Raw genomic sequence first — 22604 nt, 5'->3', positions numbered from 1 at the left:
GTGGCAGGGTTAAAGCCATTCTCCCAGATCAATAGTTACCTTTCCTTCTTATACCCTGAGCAAAGCATTGTTAAACATGAGAGGAATACAAACACCAAAACTGACCGACAGGAAACCAAAAGATAAGACAAATGGGTGGTGATAGAGAGGGGGGAAAGCATAGGCTATTAACATATTCTCCTCAATGCATGTTTAAGCAATAGTACCTAGATTGTACATTAAGATAACACCTTTCAGTTCAGTTTATAAGCTGGTCAGATGAGACCAAACAACATAGTTATATGTTAGAACACACTAGTATATAAATAGTAGGTAGTGGAAAGCACACGTGTCCTGTGAAGCAAATGGTACGGATTGTTATTGAAGTGTAAATGACTGTCTCCCCCAAACAGAGCCACCCTGTGCCTGGAGTGTGCAAATCAGCACAATGAATACTACATAGGCATTGTCATACTGTGATGATGAAGGCCATTTTCCTCGCATGTATCCATTTAAAGGGATTTATGAAGTACTAGGGCAGTAAAAAGTTCTACTCATATTCACTCAGCCCAACAGCCATCTATAGATTTTCCATCCAAAAGCGTTTAATATCAGTAATAGCAGTAAGAAAAATGGACCCTTTTCACAGACTGTGATGACGCGTTTTAACGGTCATCAACATCGTAAATCTTGAAAAAAAAAATTAATTTTTTTTTTAAATGTATGTACATTTATAACACTATACTCAGTATTGTATTACCTTTTCATCAAATTACAAAAAACGAGTTAACGCTGCTGTGAGGGTGTTTCTATAGGAGTGACTTTGTCTCTTCTGACTGCCTTTATCAATCTTTTTTTTTTTTTCATCTTCCTGAAAGTTGTGAAACACTGTTGTTGAGTTTTTCTTTTGCTATTTGAGAACATGAGAACACAAAAAATATATTTAATATATTCTCTCATTCACCGCCATATGATTTTACCAAACTATGACGACTTCCGCTTCTGAGAATCCCGGAAATGTGACAAGGGTCTATTGTGCAAAGAAAAGTAACATTTAAGATCTGTTGCATATTAAAGACTTTCTTACATGTGTTTGACATTAATCTTGGAACAGAATGAATAAATGTGAAAATAGAGGGCGACGCCACTGGATGATCGTAACGTACGAGACGCGTATGCCGTGACGCACACGCGTCGAACGCCCATCTTGCTTATAAGGAAGCGCCGCCTCTCACTCGCTCTCTTTCAATCGGACCGGGGACAAAATGGTGAGTGATCGACACGTTGTTTTTTACAATCCAACCTAAATCAAAGCCATCCTTCTGATTTCAGACGCATCCTATTCAATATATTATACAGAGAAGGTAGAGGAATGTTTTGTTTATAGATTTCAATCTCTGCGCCTAAGTTTTGCACATGGTGTGTGATTGACCGTAGGGGAAAATGGCAGCGTTCTTTGCGTTGAGCTCTAACATGTATAAACGATTTAAATACGTTTTAGGAAACACGAAGCTGCTAGGTTTATAATAGCTCACTTTCTGCTTGTCATATTGTCCTTTCCGCTATTGTTTCGCTATTCTCGTTATGCTTTGTATCGTTCTGCGATTCTTTGTAGGGCCTGTAACTTGAAGTGCCTAAGTAAATTTTACAGCCACAAGTTAAAGGGGCAGTCAGTATTTTCTTACGCTGTCTTTTATGGCAGGCTTGATATGTTCCCATCGCAAATTTGCGTTTATTACTAAAACGATTTATTTTTACTTAAAGGAAACACTTGACGAATTATTTTATTTTTTTTAAATTAAATATGTAACACTCTTAGCATGCAAGGTGTTCAGACACGTTTTTTAAAGTTGATTTCATTTTATTTTGAGCTCTGCATCGTGCACAAGATGCTGCAAGAGACACGAGCGAAACGTTGTCTAGCACGTGTTAGCATTGTAAAACTGGAAAACTAGCGCAGTGGAATGGGGAGAAACTTTTGTTTGAACTGCCCCTTAAGACGTATGTTCTATTAGGAGTGTTTTAAAGAATTAAAAAAAAAAAAAAAAAAAGTGTACATTAATCAACATTAATGTAGATGTACCCAAATTGGCCAGAAGGCTAGTTTTTTTGGTAATTAAGTTTGTATCCAGCATAAACAAGTTGTAAAGTTATGAACTTTTACAGATAAAAGTTTCAACAGGGTTATATCATTCAGAATGCATGTTGAAAATTTTTTTTTTTTTTTTTTTAATGTAGTCTCACCGTAAATTTTCGGCCCCACGCCATGGCTCTCTGGGCTTCCTGCCACGCAAGAGGTGCAAACGCCATCGTGGTAAGGTGAAGAGTTTCCCTAAAGATGATCCCAGCAAGCCTGTTCACCTCACTGCTTTCCTTGGCTATAAGGCTGGTATGACCCACATCGTCCGTGAGGTTGACAGACCTGGCTCAAGTGAGTTAAAGTTTACGTGTTCAGAATTTGTTGTGTGTAGAAAGTAGTCTACTTTGCTTGTAGTGTGCCTGCCAGTGATGAAATTCTCGACGGGCGGACATATTTGGGCCTTAAACCCCTGCTGAATGTCGAGTTCTGAGCAGCTACATAATCCAAATCTTAAACCTGCATTCTGAGAAGATGTAGTGTGGTGTTTAAAACCTGTCAAGTCTTATTATTTGCTGTCAATGAACTAGTTTGCTTTTAACTAACTGGCTTGTGTTTCTTGTGCTTATCAGAGGTCAACAAAAAGGAGGTGGTTGAGGCAGTGACCATTGTGGAGACTCCTCCCATGGTTGTAGTGGGTGTTGTTGGATACGTCATGACCCCGCGTGGCCTGCGCTCTTTCAAGACCATCTTTGCAGAGCACATCAGTGACGAGTGCAAGCGTCGCTTCTATAAGAACTGGTAAGGCTTGGTTTTGAAACTGTATAATTGCTTGCTTGTTTAGTCTGGAGCTGATAGTTGTTGGCCAGATTAAACAGTCATGTTTTTCTGAGCCAATCTAATGTGTCGGTGTGGTGCAGCTCCGCTCAGGTGCCTTGTGCCCTGATGAGCTCCGGGCTCCTCTGGCCGGTGGAAAGGGCTCCTTAGAAACTGTGCCATGAGCCGAAACAACCTACTGCTGTTGTTGCCTCCCCTTTACCATGAGGATGGGCAAAGCAGCTACGCCCAGTCTCCTTCCACTGGCCCGCTGGGCTATGAAGGGGCTGTGCCAACCTTTCTTTGTGCTTCTCCCCCACCCTTATCTACCACTATCAGGTACAAGTCCAAGAAGAAGGCCTTTACCAAGTACTGCAAGAGATGGCAAGATGAGGACGGCAAGAAACAGCTGGAGAAAGACTTTGCCTCCATGAAGAAGTACTGCCAGATCATTCGCATCATTGCCCACACACAGGTGAGTTTAGACCATTAGTCCCATGGTGTCTGCTTCGTAAAGTGTAATTGGAAATCAATCCACTTTCCGTATCGATATTTATCAATATTTGTTTTGTACTATTCACTGGGGAAGAAAAATACTTTCCACATGTTTTAGACCTCAACAATGAATAACCCACCGCCAGCTTCCCTGTTGACTTGATTTATTGTCACTTCAATACAAATATCACAAACTGTAATTATGAATTCATATTTAATTGGCCTTATTAAATATAATTTTCAAGCTGCTGCTTAATACAGAACTGTATAAATGTAAAACATGGATGAAAATCTATGATTTAACTGTGTAATTGAATGTGCTCTAATGTGTTGTCATGGTGCTTTACTAAACGTTTGTTTTTTGTCTTTAGATGCGTCTGCTGCCCCTCAGACAGAAGAAGGCTCACTTGATGGAGATTCAACTAAATGGAGGCTCTATTGCTGATAAAGTTGACTGGGCCAGAGAGAAGCTTGAGCAGGCAGTTCCCATCTCTAATGTCTTCGCTCAGGATGAGATGATTGACGTTATCGGCGTCACCAAGGGTCACGGAGTCAAGGGTAGGTTGGATGGCTTTTTGTTTAACATCTTTTCGTTCATGACTCTAATTTTGACTTGACAAGCATTGTGCACAATGATGAAAAACATGGATTAAACGCGTCAGGCATGGCGCCCGAAACGCATGAGGAAATTTCCCATGCTGCCTTCCTTCTGACAGCACACTTGCCATATTCTAAGCAAATGCGCTCCAAAGAGGCCTTTTCTGATCAAAGTGTTTCTGTAGGTGTGACAAGCCGTTGGCATACAAAGAAGCTGCCCCGCAAGACCCATCGTGGTCTGCGTAAGGTAGCCTGTATTGGAGCCTGGCATCCTGCCCGTGTGGCTTTCTCTGTGGCTCGTGCTGGTCAGAAGGGCTACCACCACCGCACTGAGATCAACAAGAAGGTAAGGCCTCAGAAATTGACCCAAGTGTTCCTTTGGGATCAATTGTGTGGTGTTTGGGTTTTTTTTTTTTTTTTTTTTTTTTTTTTTTTTTTTTTTATAAATCTCAAGTCTTATTTCTCATGATGTTGTGTTTTAGGTCTACAAGATTGGTGTGGGCTATCACACAAAGGATGGAAAAGTAGTTAAGAGCAACGCCTCTACTGATTATGATCTGTCTAACAAGAGCATCAACCCCCTGGTGAGTGTGCAGATGTCTGTCTTATGTAATTTTTGGTTACTTCAGACTATGTAGTCACTTTTTAAACTGACTTGTTTTTTGTTTTCCCCCTCAGGGTGGCTTTGTGCACTATGGTGAGGTGACTAATGACTTCCTCATGGTGAAAGGCTGTGTGGTTGGAACCAAGAAGAGGGTTTTGACCTTGCGTAAATCTCTCCTGGTCCAGACCAGCCGCCGTGCTCAGGAGAAGATCGAGCTCAAATTCATCGACACCACCTCCAAGTTTGGTCATGGACGTTTCCAGACCATCGAGGAAAAGAAGAGCTTCATGGTGAGTGCATGATGATTTTAGGACTCAATGGTTTCTCTCAGCACCTTAATCCTGCTGTGACCATAGCACCCTCCCAGTTAGACTGCAGTCCAAAAATGTCAGACAGAATTAGGCCAGGCCTAAGTCACCAGGATGTCAGCGCATGGTGAGACACGCCACTCTGTGGTTGATGCGCACCATGCTGGACTGTCTCCTTTTAAAGAAGCTTTAATTGGTAGTGTTTAGACCAATCACGTAGGGGTTGTGGGCCTCTTGAATGACGTTGTGCGTACTTTGTTGCCCACAACTGTACTGAAGTGACAACCTTAGCTGAGAATTCGCAACAAATCTGCTCCGACTCAGTGGCCTCATTTCTCACTCTACATATCTAGCATGTAGAAAGTTTAATCTGGAGTGGTGGTAAAATGCAGTTCCCATGATCTTCTGTACAGTGCACTGTTCGTAACCTGTTTCAGCCCATCAGTCTGAGATTTGGGTTCCATTCCAGTGCAAAATTAACACTCGGTGAGGCAGGGGAGTGGTGTCTCATTTGTGCTTTCTCCCTGTTCACTCTCTGATGACATGACTCCTATTATACTTAAAACATGCAGTCATTTCTCAAATTTGATTTGGCTGGTATCTAATATCTTTTTTTTTTTTTTTTTTTTTCCTTTGTCAACAGGGACCCCTCAAGAAAGACCGTCTTGCCAAGGAGGAGGTGTCGTAAATGTGCTCTGCCCCTGCTCTGTCTGGTGTTGTCATGCAGTACTGCAGAGTTGTTTAATAAAAATCAACAAAACAATGTCTTTGACTTCATTTGTAGTTTCTTAACATTTCAGAAGAGGTTAACTGCATTCTCAATTGTTCACTGTTTATTGCAGTGGTTCTAAACCTTTTTGACTCCAAGGCCCCTCTGTCCACAACCGTATTCGGTGGTTCTTTAGATCTAGTTTCATTTTCAAATGGTTTATTTATAGGCACTGTTTAATATATATATATATATATATAATGATTTTATACACTTTGAGCTGATTGTTCTAACCGGGCTAATTCTCTCTTTGAATTTGTGACTGTTTATATTAATAAAAAAAATCTGTCATGAGATCTTAGTAGTAGCAAACCATAATCCAATCAATTTTCCAATTGACAAAATCAAGTCCTGCCCAACATTTTTCTAGTTTGATAAGCTGTTTGACTCACAATAAAGGGAAAAAAGACTAGCACAAGTTTGGTTTCATGCCAACTTCAAGTTAATGTCTTTTTCGAGTGCTCGCACTCAGAATTGAAATGCTGTGTCCATTAAAACTGAAACCAAATCCTAAAATGTGAAGTTGCAATTTTAGATCTATGGGCTCAACCCAAATGGCTTTTGCCATGAGATGTGCTCTAACTTTGTTTTCTGTGAATGACCTTTGTGAAAGGTTACTCCAGGAAAGCAATGCTGCAGAGCAGGAAGTGGATCAATGGCAGCCTTGTAGATGTCCCTGACTCAGCGCAAATCCTGGCCTTCAGGTGCTTGGTCGATAATGAATGCTGTATATACCTTAATTAGTATTGTACGTTCACATGGCTCCTGGAGGGCAAAAGATTATTCAGAACGAGGCTGGAAAAGTCCACACTAAATCTCGGCTTGTACCTTTGTCAAAACACTTCTATGTGTTACTTTTGTTTCATAATTCTCCATATTTGACAAGGGTATGTCTCAAAGCAGGTATAATCTTCAAAATGACTTTAACGAAGAGCTAATTAGCTCACAGACTGACAGCAGCTTCATTGTAATAGATTATGGTACTGATAAGGCAGTGTTAGGAATTCTACCTTCCTTTGTCACATTCATCTGTCTAACCGCAACACCCCACAGCACTCATGCCCAGATGCCCACACCAAAGAAACAGCTGGCTCTCTCCACTCCCTCTGGCCTCCCACCCAATCCCACCATTACATCACAGTTGGACAAGAGCTGCCAAGGACTTTCATTGCACCCCTGTCTGTTTTCCATGTTTGTAAATTTTGCTATAGCAATCTCAAGCAACAATAGTTTAGTTTCGCAAGGCCTGTAGGTTTTGTCCTTGAAAACCGAGCATCCCTCTGAGTGTTGGCGGTGTCAAGTTTGGATTGAGGCTTTTGTTTACGACAGTCCAAAGGGAGCTCACCTAATTAACACTCTTTGTCCTCACTGACTCGTTGAAAAACTGCTTCCCCCATCATTTCACAGCGTAATAAGAACCCTGGAAGCTCTTCACACACTATTTAGGCCTTTCTTCCTCCTCACATGGTAGATTTTCTGCACTATTGGCAAGAATTGCTTCGCCCCTCACCCACAACCCTTTCAGCAATATTCATAAGGATTTATCAAGGATGGCTCCTTCATTTTTTGATGAGCTTAGACCTTGGAGTGTTGTCATTTTTTTTTTTGTGTCACGGCTTGTCTTTTTTGTGCTTTTTCAAAGGGAAAGGCATACTAATACTTCAACAGGCTCTTTTAAACAAAAGCATCAGAGAGAGATAGTGGCGAAAGATGGTTTTGATTATAAGAATCATGAACCCTTGAAACGGGCTGGATTTCACTGGGAAATACCAAGTGGTCAAGGTTTGGCTAGTTACCATGCTAGCCTGATCAAATGACATTTGCAGCGGTGATTGGCTCAAAGGGTGCTTCTCAAACAGAAGACTGCATTCTAGGTTGCATCCTCTTGAGGCTTCTAGGCTAGACACCTTCTCAGCAATGAACACTAGAATGAGATGGTCTAGTAAGTTTCTGCCCTTGCGGCCACGGCAAAAAAATACTGTTAAAGGGTTATTTCACCCAAAAATGAAAATTATCCCATGATTTACTCACCCTCAAGCCATCCTAGGTGTATATGACTATCTTCATTCAGACGAACACAATCAGAGATATATTTAAAAATATCCTTGCTCCTCCAAGCTTGATAATGGTTGTAAAGGGGGGGACCACATTTTGAAGCCAAAAAAAATATGCACCCATCCATCATAAAAGTAATCCATACGACTCCAGGGGGCTAATTAAGGCCTTCTGAATCAAGGCGATGGGTTTTTGTAAGGAAAATATCCATATTTAAAACTTTTTTTAACTATATAGCTAACTTCCGGCAGATGGCCGTACGTACTGAATTGCGGTGGAATAGTAACCTCTGACCTGACACATGACGTAATGATGAACACGGAAACACAGAGGATAGAGCAAAACAAAACACCAGTCACGAATTAGAAGTCTAAAATGAGAATTTTAAAGAGAAATGTCAGAGGATTTCGATATAGAGAAGAGGAGCTTGAGTTTGTTGCACAGCCCTATTTGTTTGAACCGCGAGACACTTTTAAGCTTACGAAACTCCTACATCCTGTGTCACACATCGCATCAGTGGGTTACTTATTTGGTAAGTCGACTTGCGCAGTATGCATACTGTCATTTGCCGGAAGCTAGTTATTTGAATTGATAAAGTTTTATATATGGATATTTTTCTTACAAAAACGCATCACTTCAGAAGGCCTTTATTAACTACAGAGCCCCACACATGGCATGCAGGAAAAAAAAGTACGTTGTGTGCACGATTTAGTAAATCGAGGAAACGAATAAGTAATTCTTAGTCAAGCGTGTGCATGATTTAGCCTGCTATTTTTATGTGCCAGGCTCCGTAACTAACCCCCTGGAGCTGTATGGATTATTTTTTTTTATAATGGATGGATTAATTTTTTTGGGCTTCAAAATCTCAAAATTGCAGCTCAAAATGCCTTCGAAGGATTGTTCAAATTGAGATATTGTCACAATAAATCAGATCCTCCCTCAAAATCGGCTTCCATTAGAACCTCAAGCGATCCCATTGGCTTAAAGAACTTTTAATGGGTACTCTTATAGTGCCTGATTTCAGTTCCTACAAAATCACATTACATTTGTAGTTTTATCTACGTTATAATGACGATTAATGTTTGTTTTAGTACTAGCATAAAGATACACAATTTGCCTGACAGCTTAGCTAATACACTACACAATACTTACTACATATTTACAACAATCTTTAATACAATTACCCGCATTAAATGTCCAGATATGTTTCAGTTATTAATAGAATGATGTAATGATGTTCAATTATTTGTTTATTGTTATTATTATTATTTATTAGCAGTCAATCAAGTGAAAGAATGTATTATTTCCAGTTTATTTTATTGTAACTATATAGTATAGTATAGTTTTATTATAAATATATAGTAAGAAATGTTATACTTATTTTAAATTAATGTTGTTACTTAGTATAAAACTATTAACTGATAACTGATGGAGACCCTATTTTGAGGTAGGACCAGATGTCTCTGTTATTATATAGACCTCATTGGGAGGTATAATAATGGAGTGTGCAGTAAAAGAGAGAAGTGCAGGGACGAAAGGGCTGGAGCGGTATGTCATTGTGGCCGAGGGGCGAGTCTGTGTTGGTCTCCTCTCTGCATTGTGCTCTTATGTAAGGAGCTCTGGCAGGGCAAACAGCTATTCCCCACACTGCCCTATCTTCTGCTCTCCACCCCTCCTCCTCTTCCCCTCTCATGTCATAACTACCCTTCATTATTGTTTATGTTCTATAAGCGTGCTGTTTAAAATACTTAATGATATCATTGTTTATATAGTGTATGCTGAATGATGCTCCTTGGAATATAATAAAAGCATAGCTAGTTAAGGAGGGTCATATTCTATTTCTGTCAAAACATTGTTTTTGTTTTTTAGGTTATATACTATTTAATTGTTTATTATCTGGCTCTTATTTGCTGTTTACTATTTTTTGTCACAGTATGAGTGAGCATATCTTCATCCATTGCTTTTTTCTTTTTCTTTCTTTCTTTCTTTCTTTCTTTCTTTGTCATATGTTGCCATATATATCGATCGCCAAATTTAATACACATTTGTTTTATTTTCGGGAGAGATGGGGGTAAAGACAGTGGACAGTCCTTGGCTAGATCCTGCCTAACTGCAGCCCTGATGCACAAGTGCTGCACTGTGGAATCAGTATTCTGAGCTGGTTCCTATGGACACAGCATTCTTAAAGCCAGCAACAGCATCACCAGACTCCTGAGCAAAAAAGACAGGCCCAGCACGCGCTTTCTCACATAACCGCTAGAGGGCGTGGGTCGCACCACTTGCACAACTGCAGTACATCCCACCGTGTTCATATGAAGAGAGACACAAGGAAAAGGTTGATCATCGCGCTGAGCATTGGGTGATACAGCTACTAATTAGCCACAGGCTGTTCATCTGTTCCATTTATGTGAGTGAGAGAGATTAATTTGTTGGTCATAATTTACATTCCTTACATTCTCAAAGTATCTTTTATCACCTGAGCAGTCCCTCATTACTGCATACAGCCAGTTCAGTTTTCGTTCGCAGAGTTGCTTTAAGGTTTGCATCTCTACCTGTGGGCGCAATTAGGCTGCCTTCACGTGCTATCGGAATTACGATTTTCCTAGTTAAAAAGTGGACATGAACGCCCTCTCAAGTTGTATTTACCACTGGAAACTCTGGGATAAATTTGAAACCCAAGTTCCCGAGTTGTACCGGGCCAAAAACTTTAAACATGGAGGAGGGGTGAACGGTTAGCGAGCCTAGATAGCGAGCCCTGTTGAAAAAAACAGCATATGCTGGTTAGGTATGTTTTGAAGCATGGAAGCTGGTTTGAGCTGGTTTAATCTGGTCAAGTGCTGTTCCTAAGCTGGTCCTAAGTAGTCTTGCTTAGCCATACCTTCAGACTGACAGCAGAAGGTCTGGACTCTATCGCAGCTTTCATTGGCTAAGGACCTCCCAAGAGGACGTTTGACTGACATGTAAAGCAACCAATCAGAGTTCGTTTTGTTCCACGTCATGTTTACGGTCGTGAAAATGAAAATCGATGTCCCTACAATAACAGACCGGCGTGCATCTATAAATTATTCATTCAAGAATGTTTTTACTGCAACAATGGAGCCGCGAACTTCACATACTTTTGAAAATCCAACGTTTATTTGATCCTGATAAGCGCTCGTTGTCACAGCTGTAAACGTGACGGCATTCTTCTACGAGTGGGTTTGGCATCACGGCATTTGTTTCCAGGCAGACCATTAAAGAACGCAACACACACGTCTCCCGGACATTCTGTAGAATTCAACCAACCAAATAACGACTTCGATACTGCTAAAGTGTTTCCAGATAAGTGTGCCATATGCATCAGACGGTCCGTGGGCGTGACGTCTGAGACTAGGTCCTAAGCAACTATAAACAGCATAAACTAGCTCAAACCAGCTAAGGACCAGCATAAGGGGCCGTTCACATATCGCATCTAAAAGCGCGTGGAAAGCGTGGCCGTGCCGCTTTCTCCTTCTTTCCAAAGCGCTTGCACTCCCGTGGTGTCTGTTGTTGCTGTGCAACCATGAACTGCGCTCTACACAACGACGAGGAAGTTTCAGCAAAGGATGAATTGATTTCTAGCCCTTGCATTAGCTTTACTACTAGATATATTTATGGAGTTTAGATATAAAAACCACCCTGCGTACAGCTATGATCAGCTGTTCGGCTGAGCTTTCGATGTTTTGTTACAGAAAGGCCGAATCTGATCGGTTGGTTCTTGTCACATGACCTGCGGTGCGCTTGCGGCATTCTGAAAAGTTGAGAATTTTTCATCTCGATGCGCCTGGAAAACGTACCGCATGTGCGTCGCGACCATGTCGCTTCCATTATGAGCGCGCCTGCCGCACGCTTACATTTGAAATAACGGATTTGAGCTTGCAAAAGATGTGAAATGTGAACGGCCCCTAAACCAGCTCAAACCAGCTTCCATGCTTCAAAACATACCTAACCAGCATATGCTGGTTTTTTCAACAGGGAGGTGTCGGTGAATGTTTATATGCTTGTCAGTGAATAGGCACTAAATATCATTTTGGCTTTAATAAGATTTTCCCAATAAATAGACAAGAATAAGCCCGGTGTCCTCCATTATTCCTGTTCTTTCCGACAACAAAGAACTTCAAAGGTGAGTTCACACGATGTTGTAATTAGCCTATACCGTAATTACAAAATTTCACACTGTAAAAAGCGTTCACATCCTTCATCAGCTTCATCACCAAATGGGAATTTTACAGCGCCACTTCAAGTCGAACACACCTAACACCTCAGAATAGAACGTCACATGTTGTCACCTCGAGACCTGGCGTGAACCCAGCATTCAATGCGTTGAGCTCGTAATCATGACTTAAAAAGTGGGAAGTAGGGAATTTCCGTTAACACGTGTGGGCAGTATTATTCTAGCTATGAAATGCCAATTAAAAAAAGCTCTCGATAAAACAAATCAGATGAGGCCTTTTTTTTTTATTGAAAAGGTGGAAAAACATACTATTTAAAACATCATTGCCTGTCATATTTTTTCTTGTTGTTGTTATTATATAATAGTTATATATTAATATAATATCACACACACACACACACACACACACACATATATATATATATATATAAACACACTGAAGATTGGAGTAATGATGTTGAAAATTCAGCCTTTACATCACAGGAATAAATTACATTTTAAAATATATTAAAATAGAAAACAGTTATTTTAAATTGTAATAATATTTCACAATATTACTGTTTTTACCGTATCTTTGAGCAAATAAATGCAGCCATGGTGAAAATAAGAGACCTGTTTCAAAAACAAAAAATGTACTGGCCCCAAACTTTTGAATGGTTATATAAACACACCATATACACCGATCAGGCATAACATTATGACCACCTTCCTAATATTGTGTTGGTCCCCATTTTGCTGCCAAAACAGCCCTGACCCGTTGAGGCATGGACTCCACTAGACCCCTGAAGGTGTGCTGTGGTATCTACACCAAGATGTTAGCAGAAGTCTTGTAAGTTTTGAGGTGGGGCCTCCGTGGATCGGACTTGTTTGTTCAGCACATCCTACAGATGCTGGATTGGATTGAGATCTGGGGAATTTGGAGGCCAAGTCAACACCTCAAACTCGTTGTGCTCCTCAAACCATTCCTGAACCATTTTTACTTTGTGGCAGGGTGCATTATCTTGCTGAAAGAGGCCACAGCCACCAGGGAATACAGTTTCCATGAAAGGGTGTACATGGTCTGCAACAATGCTTAGGTAGGTGGTACGTGTCAAAGTAACATCCATATGGATGGCAGGACCCAAGGTTTCCCAGCAGAACATTGCCCAAAGCATCACACTGCCTCCACCGGCTTGCCTTCTTCCCATAGTGCATCCTGGTGCCATGTGTTCCCCAGGTAAGTGACACACACGCACCCAGCCATCCACGTGATGTAAAAGAAAACGTGATTCATCAGACCACCTTCTTCCATTGCTCCATGGTCCAGTTCTGATGCTCACATGCCCACTGTTGCCACTTTCGGCAGTGGACAGGGGTCAGCATGCGTACCCTGACTGGTCTGCGGCTATGCAGCCCCATACGCAACAAACTGCGATGCACTGTGTATTCTGACACCTTTCTGTCAGAACCAGCATCAACTTCTTGAGCAATTTAAGCTCGTCTGTTGGATCGGACCACACGGGCCAGCCTTCGCTCCACACGTGCATCAATGAGCCTTGACCGCCCATGACCCTGTCACCGGTTCACCACTGTTCCCTCCTTGGACCACTTTTGATAGATACTGACCACTGCAGACCGGGAACACCCCACGAGATGCTCTGACCCAGTCATTTAGCAATCACAATTTGGCCCAAATCTCAAATCAGATCTCAATCAAATCCTTACGCTTGCCCATTTTTCCTGCTTCTAACACATCAACTTTGAGGACAAAATGTTCACTTGCTGCCTAATATATCCCACCCACTAACAGGTGCTGTGATGAAGAGATAATCAGTGTTATTCACTTCACCTGTCAGTGCTCATAATGTTATGCCTGATCGGTGTGTATACCACTCTTTTTTGTGCTTTTCCAAATTATCATTTCAATCTTTTAGTCTCCTAAACTCTGCCTGACCTGGGTGAACTCAGCTGAGCTCAGATCCCAGCTGCTTTATGAGCATCACAGGCTCGAGACACCCCCAAAAACAGACATAACACAGCTCTGTGTCACATCTCAATCCCGACTGTTTGAATGGATGATAGAGACATGCTGAATTTTAGGCTTGCTGGACAGTTGGCTTTGTGGTCTGGGCTTATATAAGTGTGGTCAGGGGCTGGAGACACAAAGGCAGCAGCTGTGGGATTGTGCCTTTAGTATTCCCAGCCAGAAGGGGACAGCATGTTCCTCGGGTCTCAGAGAAACCAACCACACACACAGTCTCTCTCTCTTGTGCTCACTCTCCACTCTGATCACACAGCACTGCAGAGAGACACACAAGGCACGTTTGATCACCACAACAGGAGAGAGAGGGAGAAGCAGAGGGAGGGAAAAAAACAGATATGCGTGGATAGACAGACAGCGACGGGGAATAAGAATAGAGAGAGTGAAAAGACGGAGAGAGGTGTCAAAAGGAGAGGTAGCAGGATAGAGAAGCCTGGAGATGGGCAGACAGACACTGACAGGTACACAGCAAGAGGCTAATATCTAACATGTTTCACAGCATGATGCAGATATTGACACTCCGGGTAAGAGAAAGAGAGAGACGGATCCCAAAGAGAGATCCTACGCAAAGAGAATAACGTGAAGATTTAAACCTCTTTTATACTGACAGTGTTTTTGTTGCTGGAGGTCACCAGGCCGCTGGATTGTTGTTTCTTGCTGGAGGGGTGCATAACTGGCCATAGCTTTTGATGACCACAAATTAAATGTATTGCAGGTGAAAAAAAGATTTCTTGCTGCAAAATATTAACATTTTGCAAAGAAAATAAACATATATAAATTGCAGCAGTGAATAATGCATTGTATTTCAAACTAGTTTGAACAATTATCGATTATCGAACAAATGATTTCACAATCTCTGACATGGTTTTGCATGCATCATTATTTTTCTACATGTGGACAGAGACAAACCAAACGATTACAGTATTTTCAATTTTGGGTGAACTATATCTTATAAAGCCTTTCAAATACTTGCAAAATATCTTATATAATAAAATGAAGTATGTACCATTTACATGTTACTTGCAATTTCTTTTTCCATTCAATGGGCAGACCATACATGAATTTGAAAACAACCATTAAAAATGAACAACTTCAGATCACTTTTTTGCTGCAAGTCGCTGTTGTTAGTGTGAATGAAGCTTCGGGCTGTATAGAGGGGAAAAAAGACACACTTTAGATGTAGAATATCTCTCCTTCCTTTTAATACTCTATTTCAGAGCTGACAGTTTGTGCCTCCCGGCCACAGAAGGGGATCATTGGAGAGGGAAATATAGGTCTCGCTGTATGCCTTCAGCCATGACACCAGCGTCCATACACACACACACACACACACACACGTTTGTTATTGTGAATTGTGGGGACATTCCATAGGCGTAATGGTTTTTATACTGTACAAACTGTATTTTCTATCGCCCTACACCTAAACCTACCCATCACAGAAAACTGCACATTTTTACTTTCTCACAAAAACTCATTCTGTATGATTTATAAGCCTTTTGAAAAATAGGGACATGGGGTAATGTCCTCATAAGTCACCCTCTCTTTGTAATACCTATGTCATACCCATGTCATTATACAAATTTGTATCCTGATATGTCACATTGCGCACGCACACACACACACACACACACAGACATCACTTATAACCATGCACACTCCAATCAGTGCAAATCGGTGCCTGCTGTGCATTGTTACTAAAAATCAGAAAAAAAAATCAGTCTCATTTTTTGTTTAGTATGCATATTTGAATTGCATATGTAAAATCTCAAAGGGAATAAAAATCATAAAGAACATGTATTTAAATTGCACTCACTCATTTTCACAAAAAAAGTTTTACACCTAAAGAAATGAAGGGTATTTTTGAAAAATCCTGATAAGTCCAGTGCAAACAAGAATTACAGAGGTCCCCTTTAATGTTAGAGAGAAATGAATTCAAATGGAAGCCCTATAGAGATTTTTTGCTTAAGTCTCAGATTTTTCTTGAGAAAATATTGTCATCTTAAATGTGTCTCCTCTATAGTTATATAGAGAAGACTTCTATAGAGATCTCGACATCACACAATAGCAGAATACCAATGTCTGCATTCAAATGTCAGAGATTTCAATATGTGATTATTAGGGGTTTAATGATACCCTCATGTCACGATTCGATACATATCACGATACTGAACTCACGATACAATATTATTGCAAAACTTCAAGACATATGGTAAAAGGTTAACAAAAAATTAACTGTTGATTAAAATGCTAAATTTGGTATTACATTAGGGGTGGAAATGAATAGGCTTGGACTTGGTGCTGATAACCCAATGCACAGGAAAATGGTGACACCAGAATAAGAGTATTCATGATTCTGAAGCTGAAAATACAGAAAAATACGAATACACTTGCACTCTGTCACTGACTAGATATATTTAAAATAATGTAGGACACTTTTTACTGGTAACATAAGACATTTGGCATTATCAGGACCTACAAATTTTCCCTCATTGCAGTATTATAAATATACATTCAACATGGTAGTTTAATGTAGTACTGACACTAAAATTCTGTAAACTTGAATTTTTTCTCACACAGTAATTTTCATTTTGTATCGTGTGACACGATATATTGTTACACCCCTAGTAATTATTTCTTATTATCCAAGACCAAATAAAACAAGCTGTGATGCATTCATTTTTCTACATTCATCATTACAATTGTGTATTAAGGAATTTAAAGAGAAATATCAGAGACAAAATTGATACTTCAAAATTTTACGTGGGGATTTACATGAACTTTGTTCTTAGCGTAGTGTGACTAAAATATAACTTGCATAAACTATAATAGATATTAACACAGTTGTCTTCAACCTTTTTGACTTCAAGGTATGGAAGCTTGTTTCCACCACTAATTAAAAAATAAAAATGACAATTACGACTTTTTATCTCGCAATTATGACTTTTTTTCTCACAATTGCAAGATATAAACGCACAATTGCGAGTTATAAAGTCAGAACAGTGAGATATTGTGAGCTGACTTGTTTTCTCAAAATGGGACTTTATAACTCACAATTTCAAGAAAAAAGTCAGAATTGTGAGCTATAAATTTGCAATTGCAAAAAAATTGTCAGAAATGTGAGATAAAAAGTCACAATTACCTTTTGTATTTTTTTTAAATTCCGTGGTGGAAACAAACTTCCATATCAAGGCCCTTCATTGTCCACAACAATATTTGATGACCCCATGACTTCTTTTTTTTTTTTTTAATTTACATGGCTTTTCCAGGTCTAGAATTCACCTGTGTATTAACAGACATTTTTGCAAGATAAACACAAATTAGTAAAGCACAGAAAATCTAAGCAGAGGCAGCAAACATGCTGCCATGTACTGCCATGCCACAGTCTTAGAGACAGCGGCTCATTTAGAGGAAAATAAAGAGTGAGCATATTCATTCATCAGCCGGTAATCTTGATCTCGCGAACGAAGAGGCTATTACCTGATGATTGATTTGTCTGTTTAAATCTGTTGATTTTTTCCCCTTTTTCCACAATATTGTAATGAGGAGAGAGGAGGGTGTGGGATAGAATTTGATGTGTTAGATGAGAAGAATGGGAAAGTTGATGCGAGAGACGTCGGAATGTGATGAAGGAGAAAAAGGACAGAGCGAGTGATGAATGTGTAATGGAGAGGAGGATAGATGGAAAAGAGAGCGAGAGGAAAAGAAAGGAGTGAGAGCGATAGATGGGGGAGGGGGTGTAGTATGCAAGTAGATGATTCACAGAGAGAGGGAAAAATGAGGGATTGTGCAGGGGAGGCAAATTAAGGACAAGCATGTTGGCCCAACAAGATGGAGGGAGATGGATGAGGGAATACACGGAGTGGGAGAATGAGGGAAGCATTTTAATTCAGAGAACTGAAAAAGGGGCATAAAACACTGCTTGTGTGTGGTTGTAATTTTGTGCTCTCTCTGCCTCCTCGGTCGAGGGAAGACTCACAAAATGGCTGTCGCTTATAGACGGCGGGTCAGGTTTCGGCATATATTAAGAAGGCATGAATCCAATATGTATAGCAGCAAAAATTTCTCTCTCTGAGTAAATTCATTCCTCCCAGGAAAGCTTGTTGTGTAGATTGACATATCCTCTTATTGAGCATGAATTCATGCTTATACGAACTAATTCTCAAAGTAAAACTCAACCCCTTTGCTGCTCTCTGAAGCGATTCTGTCCTACGCTTGAATCCAGACCTGTTACGCGCAGGTCTTCGGGAATGAAAGTGATGCTTTTAGCATGCTGGTTGTAGGAGAACGCTTTGAGTAGGTCATGCCGTTATATTACAAACCTGTTGTTTCTCGAGAACATGGCACATCTTCTCATCCGTGTTTTTTCCCTCCATTTTTTCCGAGTTCGCTCCATCAGGTCAAAGCAAAACATACTGAATCATTCACACTCATTATTAGCACAGCAGATACATTACATTCTTAAGAGACCATTTCCCACTTATAGATGAGCCTGGAACAGATGAGTAATTACGTGGCCTGTTACTTCACTTCCCTACTGTTACTTACTCACGTCTGACTCATTTGGAAAGCCTCATGCTCGCTCACAACACGGCCTACCTTCCCGCTGGTTTGAATGGTTCTCGAGACTTCGTCAGGTGCATGAGGGTTTGCAAACACAGAGAAAGAGCGAGTTTGTTCCCCCTTGGGTTTGTCTGTTTATTCATCAGGACTTGATGCATCCAAGTTTAGGATCATTCTGTTTTGGCACCTTTAGATTTCATTTCAAATAAAACGACACGTTAATGAATCCAAATAAATACGAAATGACTAAGGCGTGTGATTCTGAGAAAAAGAAACGAGTAAAAGAAATACATGTGGATACAAAGAAACAACTCAGAATTTAAAAAGCAGTTTTGTCGTAATTTGTTTGTTTGGTTTATCACCAAGGTATGTTATTATAATGATTAATTAATAATAATAATAAAAACCAAAACAGAAAGAGTACACAAAACATTAATATTTAACATTTTTAACATTGCTTTTCCCTTTATAATTATCATTATCCTTTAAAACTTAAGTTTCAAGAGCAGGTTTGCTGTAAATTTATAGCATGCATTTAATCTTTGTATTCGTGAGTCACTTAGCTTCGTTTCTCGTAATATTTCATACTTTATTTGTCGCTTGCGTTCTTGCAAGTATTTATTTAGAGTTCAGCATCCTCTTCTTTTCCTCCCCCCTCCTCCTTCCTTTTTTTCGTCTTGGCAGTCGTTTCTGGAGTCTTTCAGCGAACTCCGACCCCTTTTTGTCGCTCGTGTCAGCGAAGGGCTTTGCGTTTTTGGTTTTCTGTCGTTCGCTCCCGTGACGACCGAATGCGAGAGTAGAGAAAAAAAAGGAAGCAAAAAGGGACTGAGAAAAGATGAGAAGGTTCTTTTAAAAGAATATAATTTTGTCTAAGGTTGAACGTCATTGTCAGTCTCGTGTTACAGCAGCTTTGCAGTGAAGATTCTCTGTGATTTTGTCCATCGTCCAGCCACAGTCGCAGCTCAGGGACACAGAATCACTTTTCCAACAGATCATTACCCAGCAAACAGCAGTTTGACTTTTTTGCCTCTGAAAAGTCTTGATTATTATGTTAATTTATTTATAAAATTAATACATACATATATATATATATATATATATATGTATGTATGTATATATATATATATATATTGTGTACCTTTTGTAAGAGATTGCAGAAGACCGGCCTATTTCTTACTGAATATCCTACTGCAGTGGTTCACAGTTTTTTTATGCAAATAACAAATGAACAAATAAATAAATATGATGAATATAGTGGAGAGGGAAAGAAGACTTATGAGGGAGCAGTAGCTTGCTGATCCATGTAGACAGATGGGTGGTGAAATGCTTTCTTAACAAAAACATGTCAAATCAACGCCACAAGCTACAGCTCCCGTGTCACAGGCCGAAAGAACCCTTCTGCATATCTCTTATCACCTCTCTCCATTTCAAACCAGCCTCATTTTGTCAATGGCAAATGGCAAAATCATGCATACATGTGTAATCTTTGATCGAAACGTAAAAATCCTCCCGGTTCCTCCGAATCGTGAAAACGCATGGTACATGAAGTTTGATCTGTAATATTCCGGGCCTCCGCCCCCCTCTGCCCTGCTCCCGTCTCCCTCGCCCTGCTATCTGTACGGGGGGAGGTTGTGCCTCATACAGGGGTGGTGCGTCGGTTGGCTGTGTTAGTGTGGGATGAGTCTTTCAGGTCCTTCTGGATGCAGTTGTGGACCTGCAGGAAGTTGTGGTCCCTCTCCGAATTGTAGGTGGCAGTGGGGGTGCCGTGGCTGCCCTTTAGGGTGTCGCCCCCGCGGGTGAGTGTGTACATGGAGATCTCGGTGGAGGGCAAAGCCCCGAAACCCTTCAAGCCCACCGGCGAGGTGTCGCGGGAGTGCGAGGGGTCTGTGGAGCGGGACGAGGAGCGGGAGCGGCGCCGGTAGCGGTACCGGTAGCTGGGGATGCGCGTGATAGCCGAGCCCTGCAGGTAATCTGCGGCCCGCGCGCCCGCCCGCAGCTCCCGGTGCCGGTCGATGAACATGTGCACGGCCAGCACGCCCACCATTTCAGCCATGATAAAGGACAAAGCACCAAAGTAGAAACTCCAGCCGTATGAGTAGCTGTTCTTCTTGGAGTCGCTCTTTGAGGGATCCCCCGCATTGGCTGATATGTACACGATCATGCCAATGATGTTACTGAGGCCTGTGGGGAAGAGAGCAGAGATTTTAATCCCCTAGCCATGGCTAAAATGCTTATTCACAATCTAGCACGTCTTCAAGTGCCTTTTATAAAATAAAAAAGTGCCATCCCTGCCATAGAATATAAAGTCGCTGACATGTAAACTAAGGTTAATAGGCCTCTAAGGGTGCTGTGCAATGATATACGGGTCAATGACAAGTAAGGGTGAGCGATATAATGAAAAGAAGAATCATTCCGCAAAATGAGAGCTAGTTGTGTTCACAACATTTGAAGACATGTACTAAACACAAACATTTGCTATTAAAGGGTTAGTTCACCCAAAAATTTTAATTCTGTCATTAATTACTCACCCTCATGTCGTTCCACACCCACCTTTGTTTATCTTCAGAACACAAATTAAGATATTTTTGATAAAATCCGATGGCTCAGTGAGGCCTGCATTGCCAGCAAAATAATTAACACTTTCAGATGCCCAGAAAGCTACTAAAGACATATTTAAAACAGTTCATGTGACTACAGTGGTTCAATCTTAATGTTATGAAGCGACGAGAATACTTTTTGTACGCCAAAATAACAAAATGTGCGCCAAAATAACGACTTTATGACAATATCTAGCGATAGGGCGATTTCAAAACACTGCTTCATGAAGCTTCGAAGCTTTACGGATCTTTCGTTTCAAATCAGTGGTTTGGAGCGTGTATCAAACTGCAAAAGTCATGCCCTCCAGTGGTGAACCATTGAAATTTCGAAACACTTATGATGTAACGAAGCATCGTTTACTGAAATCACATGACTTTGGCGCTCCGAATCCCTGATTTGAAGCAAAAGATTCGTAAAGCTTCATGAAGCAGTGTTTTGAAATCCCCCATCACTAGATATTGTTGAATAAAGTCGTTATTTGGTTTTTTTTTGGAGCACAAAAAGTATTCTCGTCGCTTCATAACATTAAGTTTGAACCACTATAGTCACATGATCTGTTTTAAATATGTCTTTAGTAGCTTTCTGGGCATCTGAAAGTGTTAATTATCTTGCTGGCAATGGAGGCCTCACTGAGCCATCAGATTTTATCAAAAATATCTTAATTTATGTTCCGAAGGTGAACGAAGGTCTTATGGGTGTGGAACGACATGAGGGTGAGTAATTAATGACAGAATTTTCATTTTTGGGTGAACTAACGCTTTAAGTGATTTGCAAGCTTGAAAACTAGTAATATTCAGAGACTAATAAAAACGCATCATATATATTCATGTGTTAGTAGTGTATGTTTATAAATATTTTTAAAAAAGTCATAGTACAGTTATTCCTAAAAAAATATATTACCTGCAAAACTTTATAATTAAATGCATATTAGTTCCCCATTTATAGTAGATCAGTCATATTAAAAAAAATATTTTGAATTAAAACAGGATCATTCATTCGCCCGTGTCTGTGAGTTTTAATACCGCACCAATTATTTACCTCAAAAAACAGTGACTTGTCCCTTTAAATGATCTGAGCATGAGGAAGTGACATCAGTCTTCAGAGGAGCCATCTTTAAAAGCTGGTAAGTTTGACTCTCATTCAGCAGTTATAATTAGCTGGGGCTTATGTTTGACAAGTTTTGTCTAGCCCAGCATGCCAACATAGAAATAAACTGTGTTGAAAAAAGCTGTTTATTAATGCTAATGCTAGAAGCAGGAGGCTGTATCCTTGATTACATGGAGAACAGCAGTCATTTTGATTTCAAAGTGTTAAGTTAAGTTAAAATCATTTTCCATCCTGGCACGAATTGAGTTACAACACCTAAACACTTCTGACTTTTATGCCTACAAAAAGTGAACATATGAATTTTAAATCAGAAACTGAAAAGATGTTCCTTATACAAGGGGTTTATTCAAGTTATTATCTGTATGAATGTTTGTGGTTTTGAATAGATCTGAAATATAAGAATTGCAATATTATAAGTCATACAAAG

General features: G+C 40.3%; 2 protein-coding genes and 2 non-coding genes across 4 annotated transcripts in view; 3 read left to right on the top strand and 1 right to left on the bottom strand.

The window, feature by feature from the left end:
• Window positions 1–1079: 1079 nt before the first annotated feature.
• rpl3 (ribosomal protein L3) lies at window positions 1080–5641 on the top strand. The gene is made up of 9 exons (XM_051886334.1): window positions 1080–1247; window positions 2218–2410; window positions 2689–2857; window positions 3212–3347; window positions 3739–3925; window positions 4150–4310; window positions 4447–4548; window positions 4643–4858; window positions 5520–5641. The coding sequence occupies exons 1-9, from the start codon at window positions 1245–1247 to the stop codon at window positions 5562–5564; spliced, it is 1212 nt and encodes a 403-aa protein (XP_051742294.1). The 5' UTR covers window positions 1080–1244; the 3' UTR covers window positions 5565–5641.
• On the top strand, window positions 3992–4087 carry LOC127510331 (small nucleolar RNA U83B). Its single transcript, XR_007929570.1, has one exon. It is a non-coding gene; the product is annotated as a small nucleolar RNA U83B (small nucleolar RNA).
• Window positions 5289–5423, top strand: LOC127510330 (small nucleolar RNA SNORA54). The gene has a single exon (XR_007929569.1). It is a non-coding gene; the product is annotated as a small nucleolar RNA SNORA54 (small nucleolar RNA).
• Window positions 5642–18579: 12938 nt separating the features above from the next.
• Window positions 18580–22604, bottom strand: part of cacng2a (calcium channel, voltage-dependent, gamma subunit 2a) — a 91610-nt gene continuing 87585 nt past the window's right edge. Inside the window, exon 4 of the mRNA XM_051888602.1 lies at window positions 18580–20653. Coding sequence (XP_051744562.1) covers window positions 20109–20653 — 545 coding nt within the window. The 3' untranslated portion in view covers window positions 18580–20108. The remainder of the gene's footprint in view (window positions 20654–22604) is intronic.

Source organism: Ctenopharyngodon idella, chromosome 3 (assembly GCF_019924925.1).
Source record: "Ctenopharyngodon idella isolate HZGC_01 chromosome 3, HZGC01, whole genome shotgun sequence".
NCBI classification, from domain to species: domain Eukaryota; kingdom Metazoa; phylum Chordata; class Actinopteri; order Cypriniformes; family Xenocyprididae; genus Ctenopharyngodon; species Ctenopharyngodon idella.
Note: the sequence above shows the minus strand (reverse complement) of the source record. Positions and strands in the feature narration are given on the sequence as shown.